Source organism: Bemisia tabaci, chromosome 8 (genome assembly GCF_918797505.1).
Source record: "Bemisia tabaci chromosome 8, PGI_BMITA_v3".
Lineage (NCBI taxonomy): Eukaryota > Metazoa > Arthropoda > Insecta > Hemiptera > Aleyrodidae > Bemisia > Bemisia tabaci.
In genome coordinates, this window is record NC_092800.1 from 13,304,621 (window position 1) to 13,317,899 (window position 13,279).

Genomic DNA, 13,279 nt, shown 5'->3' on the forward strand with positions numbered 1-13,279 from the left:
TATCCAGAATAATTTTTCTCTGCATTGAACATATTCCATGTTTCAGGTGATAAAGTCATTTCATTTCCGCTTGAGAAAATTTAATTAAAGCCAAAATCTTGAAATCAAGATGAGTTTTGAAGACTTTAACCTCCTTGCCTATGCCCCAATAACTCCACAACTCAAGCTTTCCTACCCTTGTATTCATTGAGACTTACAATCAAAAGGTCAAGAAGAGAAAAGGTCAATATCCTTTGATATTAGAAAATGGACTACATATTTTGATAAGGAACTAAAATTTCTAGCTCAGTTTAGAAACGACATTTGTGCTATTAGTTTCTCTATACAGACAGGTGCTTTCACGGATGGATCAGAAATTTCAGTTCATTCTTGCAAAATGACGTCCAAATTTGACTCAGACCAGGACAAGATGAGGACTGAATTCCTATGAGTCCTGCACCTCCTTCTTTGCCGCAGAACACTGCGATGGTTCCTTTCAAAAAGGACAGTCACATTTTAGTTAAAGCTGCTACTTCTCAACTTTTAGCACAGCCCTATCCAGCAGAACATTTTTTAAAATCATTTTTACTTTTGTTTTAATGATGTTATCTTTAGAGAGCTATTGATGAAGAAAAAAAAGTCTAGGAAATGAATATCAACATGACTGAGTTACAAGAAAAATGTTTAATCACATATTAGAAATCATGTTTAAAAATGATTCTATTATTTATAACATTTATATACATATTTTACATACAAGTTTTTGAAAAAAATCATTACATTATGTAGGAGCAAATAAGATAGTTTCAACCTGCCTGATCAAGCAACGAGTTCAAAGATGTTGGAACCCAAAAATTATTATTGTTACAAGCGAACAGAACGTTCTTTTCGATGTATACCATGACATTTCCAACACGATAAATTTGTTTCCCGTCCTTGAACCTGTTTGGTAACGGCATGAATAGGATTCCTTTTTCTTCGCAACGTTTTTGAACCAACTCTCTGAAGCCTTGAGGAACTTGCGATGTTGTTCGTACTGACTCGGCCATATTCTGTGGAAAAAAAGAAGAAAAACGGTTATGAAATTAGCAGAACAAAGAGATCTGAAGAACTCAGGGATCACTTTGAAACTACAAATAACCATTTTTGAGTGTCGACAAATTCCAGTGGATTTATCGGTTCTTTAAAAAAATCAATGGAATCCAGAATTGAGCTCTCCCAAAATTGATCTTTGATACTTTAAGAGTGAAAATCTCAAACATGTCATAATTTCTGCCAATGCATTCAAACTGTGAACCAAAATTTGAAAATAATCGTTGGATTTTAATATTTTCCGACAAAACGTGCATGGATCAGATTTAAAATCAAAATCAAAGAATTGATACAGTTTTTAAGATTACTTCAGCCAAAAAATGCATGCCTTGAAAAAAAATCATGTTTTAAATAGCTAGTTATTAAATAAATTGATCCAACCAAAAATGGCTTTGTTGATCAATATAACTTCAATTTTAACTATTAACAATTCAAGTTTCTAGAAGATAAGTACTAAAACAAGATAAATTAAACTCAATCAATTTGAAATTGCCATCTTAATTTACGACTTCTTTTACACCAGTAAATTTTATGCCTTCGTGACTCCGCGAGTAGCACACGTATTACTGCAAGCAAGCGGAACTCGTCTAGAGAGCAGAAAATACCGAACACAGTAGCGGAAATGGCGGCAAATTACTTCGTTATACGCGAGGTGCTCCCGCCAAGACTTTGTTAAGGGCCGGCTTTTCTACTATTGAGTGTATATGGAGGCACTAGAAAAATGAAAATTACTTCGTTATATCCGAAACGTCCTTAAAAGCGAGTTTGTCATATACGGGCTCCACTGCAATTGCAGCTTTTCATGACTAAACAATTCGTATAACTTGATAACTAAAAAATACCTGATGTCGATTGAAAGTTGCGGTGTTCTGAGAAGGTGGCGGTGGTGGTGAAGGGGTCCCCCGTCACCTACGGATCTACTCATCATTTCTAGAGCTGACCTAAAATGTTCTGAAAAATAAAAACAATAAAAATTAATTATCAAGTTAAGTTTTAGTTGAGTTAAATTTATTAATGGTCACTATAAATCAGTGAGAAATTTTCCAATGTGTAAACCATAAGTTTTAAATTGTGATCTGCACAGTCAAAAGTGATTTTACAAAACCGTTCATGGCCATAATTTCAGCTTAGTTTGAAGGAAAACAATAAAAAGTCTCACATAGATAATCTCTCTCTTGTTTACTTTAAAAAAACAAATGAACCTTCTACTTACATATATTTTTAAGGTAAAATATTAGAGAATGTAACGTATTGCATAAAACAGAGCGCCAGTCTCACATTATTTTCAATGCATTACAAATATAATGTTGTAAAAAGAGAAAATCCGTAAAAAGGGCATTATTTAATACAATCATAGCATCTTTGGGCTTTTTTAGGCTCTTTTAGATAGAAGATTTCGCCTATCAGAACTGCTTTGTTCCTGAAAATTGAAATGAACATTGCCTTCGCATTGACATCAATTACCTTTAACAACTGGTTCATTCATTAAGGTTTCAGGCACTAAGTTTTTCCACCCAGAGTACCAGCGTGAGACCTGGTCGTAGTCTGGATTCATGTTTAGCCAAAGCGTCAGTACTTGAAGCCACTTTGGGAAGAAGCACTTATCAAGTATTGTTGCGATGATAGGTGCAGGTATCAATTTATTCCAATCCATGACCCAATTCCAATTATCTGAAACAGATTCAAAAATGTTAACTACGTCATTTGCATTCCCTTGAGCAGACCAAATGATTACTTACTAATTACAAGTCAGAATTAATTTTTATAGGATCTCCCGCAAACAGTTTAATTCAAAACTTTCTTTGAAATAATTAATCTCAGTTGGCAGCAGGGGAAAATCCGCTTTAACTCAAATTACAAAAAAACAACAAGTTTGGAGCTTCTACCTTGACAAATATCACTCTAATACAAAATTGGCCCTTTTGCACTGATGTAATTAGAAATTTGAAATGCACTACAACTTTATCCACTTTAAATTATTTATAATGAAGATTTATTTTATGGATGGGTGCACTAAATGTAAAAAGAAAATGCTGAAGGCAGCTTACCTAAATGCTGTTGATGAGGATTGATAATGAATTCTTGGAGGGCTACGTTCAACTTAGGAACAATGTTATTGACTAGGAAAGCGTCCATTTCTCCCTTGGAGAAAGCTTTAGACCACGGTTCTAACATGAGTCTCGCAGAAGTGTCCGACGGATGCCAATTGACCAGGGCAACACTCAATTTATGCCGAATGATCGGGAATACCGTGGTGGACAAATGTTTTTCCAGGAATATGATCCATGGGTGTATCCACACATGAATCGGGATGGTATCCGTAAGGGGATTCCAGTTTTCAACTTCTAGTTGCAGCTTTGGCAGGATTGTCTGCTGGAGAATGTTATCCAGGATCCATTGTGGTAAAATCGGTACCCAAACTTCTAGAAATTCAACCATTGGATTGGGGTTTCGACAGTTCCAAGAGCTGGAAGGAGAAATAAGAACGAAATAAATTAGCCTTATAATAATAGGATGCGGACAGAATTTTTAAAAAACAAAAATTTTGACCTTTTACAGACTTTTTTCCTGATGGTTAGGTCATGCGACCTCTGTCCAGAAACTAATAAGTGTTGAATGGTCATTAATAATTCTGAGAGCACATTTGCCAAACACCCCACTTTGAGAAGAATAATAGCTATAGATTTCTTTTTGGGATTTTATGACTAGTGCACTCCTTAAATTGATCACATATTAGATTTTTGATCAGTTATAGGTCAGGAGATCACTATGACCAAGGGACATGCTTTGTCTGACCTTGGTTTTTTATTCTTGTTTTTGCACGGCACACTATAAATGCATTTTTCCTTTGTATTTTCAGGTTTCCTCATGAAATGTACATCCATATGTTCAAATTCTCTTAACTTTTGTCTCCATTAAAATATGTACATCGGTTCGGCGAGTAAATTACAAAGACTGATTAAGTTAGACTACACCAACAACCACAACCGCTCACCCTGAAGCACTTGATATTTTATGAATTTAAGAGAGCTCCAGTCACTTATAAAAACTATAAAGCATGGTAATTACTTGCTAGTATACTTACGCAATAGCAGTCCTAACAGACGGCATCCATGACTCCCATAATAAAACAGCAAACGGATCTTGAGTGGCTGCCGCTGACAAATAGTGCGTTTTATCCGTTTCCACTAAACTTCTCCATTTCTTGAACAATTCTAAAGGTTCTTCGGGATCTTCTAGTGGCTCCCAGGTTTTTAAGTTTTCTTTGATTACTGGTAAGAGAATTGTCGTCGTCAACGTTGCTACTTCATACATTTGATAATCAGACATATTGCTTTCCTGCAAGAGAAAAATACAGCAAGTGTAAAAAACAATCCACCTTTGAGAGCTAAATGAATCATGTAATTAGGATTAATACTTCGTAATTAATAGTTTGTTTAATCGAATAAAGTTTAAAAGAAGTGAATACTTTAACAACAAAACAAAAGTTTATATTTTATTTTATTTAGTTTTGGAAAATGTGCACAGAAGAACAAAGAAGAATTAATTAACTGTTTGACAAGATATTTTTTTATTTTTTATAATTTTTTATTCTTTTATTCTCTTGTATAACAAAATTAAACTTCCTCTGAAAATCCTTCGCTTTAAATTTGGGAATAGAAATGTAAATTGAAAGAGTTCAAACCTGTAGCTGCTTCAGTGATGCTACAGCTTGATCCACAGTCAAGGCTTTCTTTTCTGCTGCTTCGACAAAAGTTTCGATAGTCTTCAGAATTTTGGATAATGACTCTATACTGGATTCTTGTTGCACAAGCTTTTTATCCAACTTAGTGACCTCTTGCTCAATTGTTACGATCCTATCTTCAGAATACCTCATTTTTTTGTCATTTTCGATGATACTCTGCACAAAAGGGAAATAACAGATAAGCATATTCCTACCAGTGGTTCACATATTATTGTTGACTTGTTAATCCTTGCACCAGTCATGTATTTGAGGCATTGGGTGCAGAAAAGACACTTGTTCCTTGCAGTACTTCAGATTCTGTAAAGGAGCGCAAAGAAGGCTTTTTCTGGAATTTATTGGTTAGAATATCAAGAGGCTGTAAGGAATGTTCAATAAAAGTTTCGATGAAATGTATGCATTTTCTTTCCCTGTAATAAATGAAACGTTGGTAGAGATTCTGAGACACTGCAAACGAGAAAAGCCCTTTTTGTACCCAGCACTTCAGTTGCTCTCACAGTTCTAAGTATCCCCAAATCAACGCACATTTGCATACTACCATGACTATGGTAGCCTAGCCAAAAACGAGTAGCAAAAAAAGAGTTAACGCAAGTTTTGAATTACTTATCTTGCTGATAAGCACTTGTCTTACACTCTCCTTTGAGCAAACTGATCAACTGAGCAGTTTAAAAGCAACTTCTAAAAAAAAAAATTCTGAGCAGTAAGGAAAATCTCTGAACTTCCCCTCGATTTTAGACTTGTCATTGGAATATCTGACTTTTATGGGACATTCAACAGTTTTTAAATCTTCATACAATCTGTTGGATTGGTCTTGCAAAAAAATTATACTGCAGAAAAGATCAATCACTATACATAGGTTGTCCCAAAAGTACTGCACGTTTTTTCTTTTTGGACGAACGGTAGCAGATATCAAAATGCGGTTTGTGTAGTCTTAAAGACAGAGCAATTACCGATAAAACAACACAAATCCGAGCTCTCTAAGTCAAAAAATGACCAAGTTACAGGGTTTTGAAAATGGCTTCCAGAGGGGACCCCTACGGAAATTTTAGCTTCTTTTCTGGAAAAAAAAAACAAAGATTTAAAGATTCAAGATCAATTGGTTTTATTAAATCAATTTTACACAATCTTACCAAGATTACTGGCATTTAATCCTCTTCACTTGACGACTGGACACTGGTTTCCTTCTCAAAATACCTTCCATCGCTTGCCACACAGCGCCGCAACCGTTCTTCCCACTTCTTCAAACATGTTTTTTCGAATTCTTCTTGCCTGATGTTCTTCAAGAAAGTTTCAACAGCTCTTTTTATCTCGTTGATGGAGTTCAATTTCCTGCCTCTTAAGCCCTTTTTCAGCGTAGGGAATAACCAAAAATCGCAGGGTGCAAGGTCCGGGCTGATATCATGTTGCCAACTTCATTCGATCGCGATGATTTCTCTGTAGAATTTTTGATTAATCAAATCTTTGTTTTTTCCAGAAAAGAAGCTAAAAATCCTGGAGGGGTCACCTCTACAAGTCATTTTCAAAACACTGTAACTTGGTCATTTTTTGACTTAGAGAGCTCGGATTTGTCTTGTTTTATTGGTAATTGGCCGGTCTTTAAGACTACACAAACCGCATTTTGATATCTGCTACCGTTCGTCTAAAAAAAAAAAACAATCAACTCTTTGTTTTTTTCCCGGAAAAGAAGCTAAAATTTCCGTAGGGGTCCCCTCTGGAAGCCATTTTCAAAACCCTGTAACTTGGTCATTTTTTGACTTAGAGAGCTCGGATTTGTGTTGTTTTATCGGTAATTGCTCTGTCTTTAAGACTACACAAACCGCATTTTGATATCTGCTACCGTTCGTCCAAAAAGAAAAAACGTGCAGTACTTTTGGGACAACCTATGTACTTAAATCAACCAAGAGGAAAATGGTCGGTATGACTCTTTTAACAGGCAACTTGTTAAAAAGTACCTACTGACAGTGAAAATACAAAAATGCCTATCTTGGTTGCAGTGTTTCAAAATCTCAGCTCCTATTTTGTAAGTGAGGCATAAGAGGAAGTTTGCAACACTGCAAGATACGCATTCCTGCAGTTTTATCATCAATATGTCTTTATTTCCAAACCTCAAGATGTTATTTTGAAATTCTTTGATCATAGAAAGACACAAAAAAATTACCTGTTCACACATGTCTACAAGCAGGTTGAGATTATGCTGGAGCTCCGGCACAGAAAAATTGACGAATTGCTTGTCTTTCCGTATTTCCCACTGATCTGTTGGTCGTTGAACTCCTGAAATAGCATGATAACCAGATAGAATCCTTTGCTCGGGTCCTGTCATATCAATAACTTTTACTTTACTTAATTCACTGCAACAAAAATGAACAATGTAAGTATTGAAGTAAACTTGGGGAACTGCTACAGCAAAACTAGACCAATGAAGTGCGGTAATTTACGATCAACAGTTCTGTCGTGCTACAGCAAAACACTGTATGAACCTTCAAGCGTAGCCAGATTTCCTTGGATAAATCACTAATTTCCAGGAAAATTTTTGCATGCTTTCCTTCCAATTTCTCACAGAATTTTGTTTGTAATTTGATCTAAAGTGTGTGAAAACTTCAAGGAAAAATATTGATAACTTTCCTCAAAAATAAACATTTTATCGGATGAAATTTGGCAACTCTTGAATGTTCATACGGCGTTTTTCCTTAGCACAGCAGAGTTGCCGTCACGATTTTGTCATGGATTGAAGATGAAAAAAAAAGCTCAAGGATTACAAAGGAGTGCTTCAATTCTTATCCTGTTGAATAGTTTATTGGCAGAAATTCACTCTTCAATTTTCAGTACTATGTGATTTTGTTGTATCCCAGATGAAGGAATGTATCTCGATTGTATTGTTTCAGTATTTCTTCAGAACATTTTATTTTTTCATATGAGAGGCATCACATGAATTTACCAGAAATTTCCAGAGGTTGTTTTTTACACTTTTGTGTGTAAAGACACTTTAAAAAATTTAGACAAATTCATGCAACGGTTCAGTTGAAAAAATAAAATTCTGGTAGGAATAACGAAATAACGCAAATGAAATATATTCCATTGTACAGGCGACAATAATGACCTTACAGCCACTTCCTTGCAAAACGATTGAAAATCAGAAACATAGAACAATAATCATAGCTAATCTTAGGAGAAGACCTTTGTTCCTTCGGATTGTTTCCATCCTTTATAAAAAATCAGACTGATATTGAAGGAGCCACTTACTTAAATTCTCGTTTTGGTTTTCCAGGCTGTTTACTTTGCTCCAAGACTTCATCCACACTTTTGTAAACGTAACGGACTTTCTTGCCTTCCTCTCCTTCCTTCCGCCACTGAGACACTCTTTCTTCCACTTCTCCATCTTTACCTTTCTTGCTTTTATCAGTCTTCAATTCAGCTATCTTGGCTGCTTTCTCTGGTCCATATGCACCTAGGGAAGAAATGAAAGAAAATGGCATAAAGAGCATGTGGCGATATAGATGATAAGAACCTAATGAATTACCGTTACCTAGTTTGCCCCGTTTTTTGCGCCTGCCTTTTTCTTTGGACTTCATGAAATAAAATTACAAGTTTTGCAGGGGACCTTCGAAAAAAATTTTAGGACTTTGGCAGTGTCACACTCCTGGTGTGGTGTCTGACTTACAAATTGTTTCATCATGTAATCGTTTTAACTTCACTGAAGAGTTGATAATCGGTTCCATTTTACAGCGTTTTAGATCATGAGAAGGTGGTGAAATTTGTTTAATGGAGGTGAAAATGATTTCAGAGATTTTTTTCTTCCTTTTTTCCAGAAATTTATTGATAAGCTACAATGATCTGTTCGTGAGAATGATAAATAAATGAAAAATGTGCAAAATTTAAGCAATCCTAAGGTGTTGACCATCAAACGCAAGGCATACATTTTTTGGGAGTGACAGTGTCGAGCGATAATTTGTTCTTTTTTCAAAATTAATTTCTTTTTGAATTTTTGGCAAAAATCAGAGAAAACAACGATCATCTGTAGAAAGGCTGCTGGAAAATACAAAAGAGTAGACAAGAAATTAAGTAAAAAAACTGGAACATTTCAAAATAGGTGCATTACGATCACATTTTCAGCAAGAAAACTAAAGAAAAATGAATTAAAGATCCGCTGTTAATCGGAAACCAAGACTTATAGATCAGAGAAAATCAGAGTCAAAGGACTTACCAATTGCCCCTCTGCCTTTCCTTAGCTGAGCTTCGATGGGAGCTTGGATACCTTGTAGATTTTTACCAAGACCTTTGCCGGGTTGGAAACCCATCTGAAAAGGTATAAAAATTACTTTGAAAATTGCTTTGAAACATAGATCGGGGGGAACACAAAAACAGACATCACTAATTAGGAGGAGACTGTCTACAATGAGCCATTCTGAAAAGAACCTCGAGTTGTACAGACAGATTTGGCTAAATTTTAGTCATTTGGCGGTAGGGTTTAGGATGATTTTATCCTTAAGCCCTGATGCGAATTTAAAATGAAATGTCAAATAGACAAAATGGTTGTCTTGAACGAATGGAACAATTTCCATTTGACATTGGAGATAGGTCCACTTGATGGAACAAGATATAAGCCAAGAGTGAATTTAGCAGAAAGGACCTGTCTAGGGAACTCTAAAATAATCAAAGTAGTTTTGGAGTTGATGGTGGCTCGAGAGGTTTTTGCCAATGCCTCTCATTTCCGGCTACTTTTATACATTTCTTCCCCTCTTGATTTCATACATATCCCTATCTAACTCTGGTTACCACCCGTAAATTATTGCACATGCGTCTTTTTAAAAAACTCAAAATGTAGGAAGTCCTATACACTGCTCATGAATAAAAGGAGAGGTAATACAATGGGTTAGTTGCTCTAATCTCAGAATTGTGTTTTGATTCTTGATTCTTGTAGATCAACTAAAAATAATTAGATCCGTCCAAACTGCAACTTTCTACATTCAATATTGACCGAGAGAAAACCCTTTGAAAAGTTGGGTTTTTGACGTCATCCACCAAGGTAGTGACACCCTTAGTTTCTTCCACCTTGCTCTCATCCGCGTCTCACATAGAGTAACCAGTGCTAATGTGTGTCTCCCTGACTGATGAAAGCAAGGTGGAAGAAACCAAGGGTGGGAACCAAGGGTGGAAACCAACTACCGCGGTGGGTGATGTCAAAAACTCAACTTTTCAAAAGGCAATATCTCGATTAATATTAAACGTAGAAAGTTGCAGTTTGGACGGATCTTAATATTTCTAGCTAATCTACCAGAATCAAGCATTAAAACACAATTCAATGACCAGCGCAACTGACCCATTGGACAATTCACATTTGAATAGTGTTGATTAGTGTCAATCGAAAATGCCCATATATTACTTCAGACTTTATATCTGATAGTATCTCACATCAACATTATGCTAGAGCGGCCTAATTCTATGAAAGGGAGCACTTGGTAAGTTGCATAACAAAACAACAAAGCAGGGCCATCAACCCTTTTCTGGACTTTTCGGTTCCTTAATAACACCATAGAGGAGATAATAATCAACTGACCTGTAGCATGAGTTTGCCTCCGATTCCTTTGTTATGTTTCTCCCAATTGCCAATACCTTGATTCATAAGTGTAGGATTTGTAGGAGCCCGTTTCTTCCGTAGGCCTGCCGTTTCTGCATCAATTAATTTTGATGTGCTGAATGCTGGTGACTCTTCTTCACTGTAATAGAAACAGGATGGAATTATTAATTCTTCTAGAACTGAGAATCCTCACTTACTATTTGCTCAAGACATCCTCTTTTTGAACTAATAACTTCAAACCATCGAAACTCAGGTGCGGTTTGACATCTGTGCTAAAATGTTCTTAGGGATTGTCTCTGAGTGCTGATGCTTACAAACATGAGCCAAAGGGGTTTCATTGCATTGCAACGTTCTGAAGTTTCATTTGATAGTTTAATATTAACTCAAGCACAGCTGCAAATTTTCTTTGAGATTTACTTGATGAAAATTTCCTGAAATAGGTATTTGATGTAAAACATGCATACTACTGTCAAAACATAAAAAAATAAGTTATGAGGTGAATTTTAGAAACATTGCAATCAAGCCTTCTGACTCTCATCGGTTTAAATTATGAGTTTATCAGCAAGTCCCTTTCGTCCTTCGATTGAAAATAAGCATATTGATAGCACTGGCAAAATGATCTTCAATTTGAACCACTTATATACTCCTGCATTGTGGGGATAGAATTGTAGCTATTTTAATACAAACCTGGAGGAATCTCCTCTTTTGGGCGAATCGCGAGAGCTGCTACTCTTGCTTGAACTTTCTGCTTTGATAGCTTTATCCTTTCCAGCCTGCTGAACACCACCAGCGATAAAACTAACAGGAGCTGTATAATTTTTGGGCTGCCTGCCAGTTCCTTTGAAACCAACCATTGGCTCACCATCATCGCTGCCATCTTCATCATCAGCCCAAATCCCTGAAAAGTTGCTCTAGTATTAAAATCGTGCTACTGATCAGAATGTGACAATGTGTGTTCAGAATGTGCCTAGCCATGATGTTTGTATTCCTAAAGCTTTGTTCATAGTGTCCCCTGCCAAACAAATTTACGTATTTTTAGACTGCAGGAGAAGAACCGCCATCTTGAGACTTGCATTTACCTCACTCGCAAAAGTGACGTTAGACGATCTTCTGTTTTGGTCCTAGAGGTGCTCTGACTATTCGGCATGGACTCAAAATAACTATAGAAACACTTGGAGTTTTTAATATTTTAATTTTGATATGCTTCCTTGAAATCTTGCTAGTTCACAAACCTTGTAATTTGAAAAAAACCCCTAGTCTCTCAGTTTAAAACTGGCAAGCGTGCAATCAACAAAGATTTATACAGTCCATGCCAACTATGTTTACACACTTTTCAAGTGAGAAAGATATTCAACTAGAGCCTGTTTCAGTTAACTTGTTCTTAAGGTAATTCGATGGACGCCATATTTTGTGTCAAAGCGGCATGCGATATATCACATCAATTGGTTCCATTTTTTCAGCTACTCGTCATTTTTCTCCAATGTTGAGATCGCAATTCTGTTGTCAGGAGACTAATGCACTCACCTACCAATTTTAACAAAGAAATTCAACGTAATAAAGGCGTGGTTTTCTTAGAGAGAAAACATCGCATTCGATATATACTGATATCGAAACTGCACTCGAATGCGATATTTTCTCTCTAAAAAACCACGCCATTATTACGTTGAATTTCTTTGTTAAAATTGGTAGGTGAGTGCTTTAGTCTCCTGACAACAGAATTGCAATCTCAAAATTGGAGAAAAATGACGAGTAGCTGAAAAAATGGAACCAAATTATGCGATATATCGCATGCCATTCTGACACAAAATATGGCGTCCATCGAATCACCTTTTGCTGTACAAGCGGAATAAGAAATTCCGCATTCTGGGTACACAGCGATAAGGGACAAGTTATCTGAGACCGGCGCTATCTTATTTTTCGCACGTTCTTTCAATGTTGAAATGGAAACAGCAGATCATGGGACTTTTTTTTATCTGTGCAACACATGAAATGCAATGGTTTGGGATCTTTGCTGTTCGGACCGGTTCAACCGGCCTCAACCCACTTCAGAAGAACTCCTCCACCTCCTACCTCCACTGGAACAGACGGAACGCACCGGAACACGCAAGTGAAACAGAGTAAAAAAGTTATGCATTCCGTAGTGATCCTCTGCAGTTCTGATAAAAAAAGCCCGCATCTGTCCCATTTAAGAAGTGCGCTAACTTGATTGTCATGAACTTATGTAAGTAAATCGAGAAAATTGTATTCTAATTAGAGTAATACTTACCATAAATTCTTTGATTTTTACTTATCCTTCCACGGGGTCGATTGATGTTAAATTCATTATCCAGATCATAATCGGTAACTTCAAAACTTTCCACTTCGTTGTCTGACATTCTGATATGATTTATTTAAAACTAAAACTGGGTAATGTCAGGCAAATGCCAGGTTTTCAATCGACTTGAATCATGCTTAACTAACTTCAACCGATGAATTTAAAGATCCAGAAATTGATTGACGACATCATACGAAATTATGCGGCTACGCAATTATGCATCCAAAACAATACATCAAAACCAGATTAGATTGCACAAATTCACAAATTGGTTCAAATTGCTACATTTTCCCAATTATTCCTCTTTTCGAACAGAAGGAATCTTAACCGCAAATTCTGAACCAGACGCTTTGATTGGTCCAGAGCGGTTCATTCCAATTATTCCGAGTTGAACCAAAACAAGCGGGAATTTCAAATAATTTCGGATATCCTGTTTACCAAATGGTTTCCGTTTCCGGTAAAGCGGTGTTGTCAGTTTTATTCATCAAATGCTCGTGAAACTGACAACACTGTTTACCGGAAACGGAAACGATTTGGTTGACAGGATATCCGGAATTATTTGAAATTCCCGCTTGTT

General features: G+C 36.3%; 1 protein-coding gene across 1 annotated transcript; it reads right to left on the reverse strand.

Annotated features, from left to right (window-relative positions):
- Window positions 1-644: 644 nt before the first annotated feature.
- On the reverse strand, window positions 645-12,904 carry sip1 (septin interacting protein 1). Its single transcript, XM_019048581.2, is given in 13 exon segments — window positions 645-1,031; window positions 1,914-1,973; window positions 1,976-2,022; window positions 2,536-2,742; window positions 3,120-3,538; window positions 4,157-4,410; window positions 4,757-4,972; window positions 6,972-7,161; window positions 8,054-8,258; window positions 9,015-9,108; window positions 10,368-10,527; window positions 11,076-11,286; window positions 12,655-12,904. Coding segments are annotated over 13 exon segments (2,418 nt in total). The 5' UTR covers window positions 12,764-12,904; the 3' UTR covers window positions 645-785.
- Window positions 12,905-13,279: the final 375 nt, after the last annotated feature.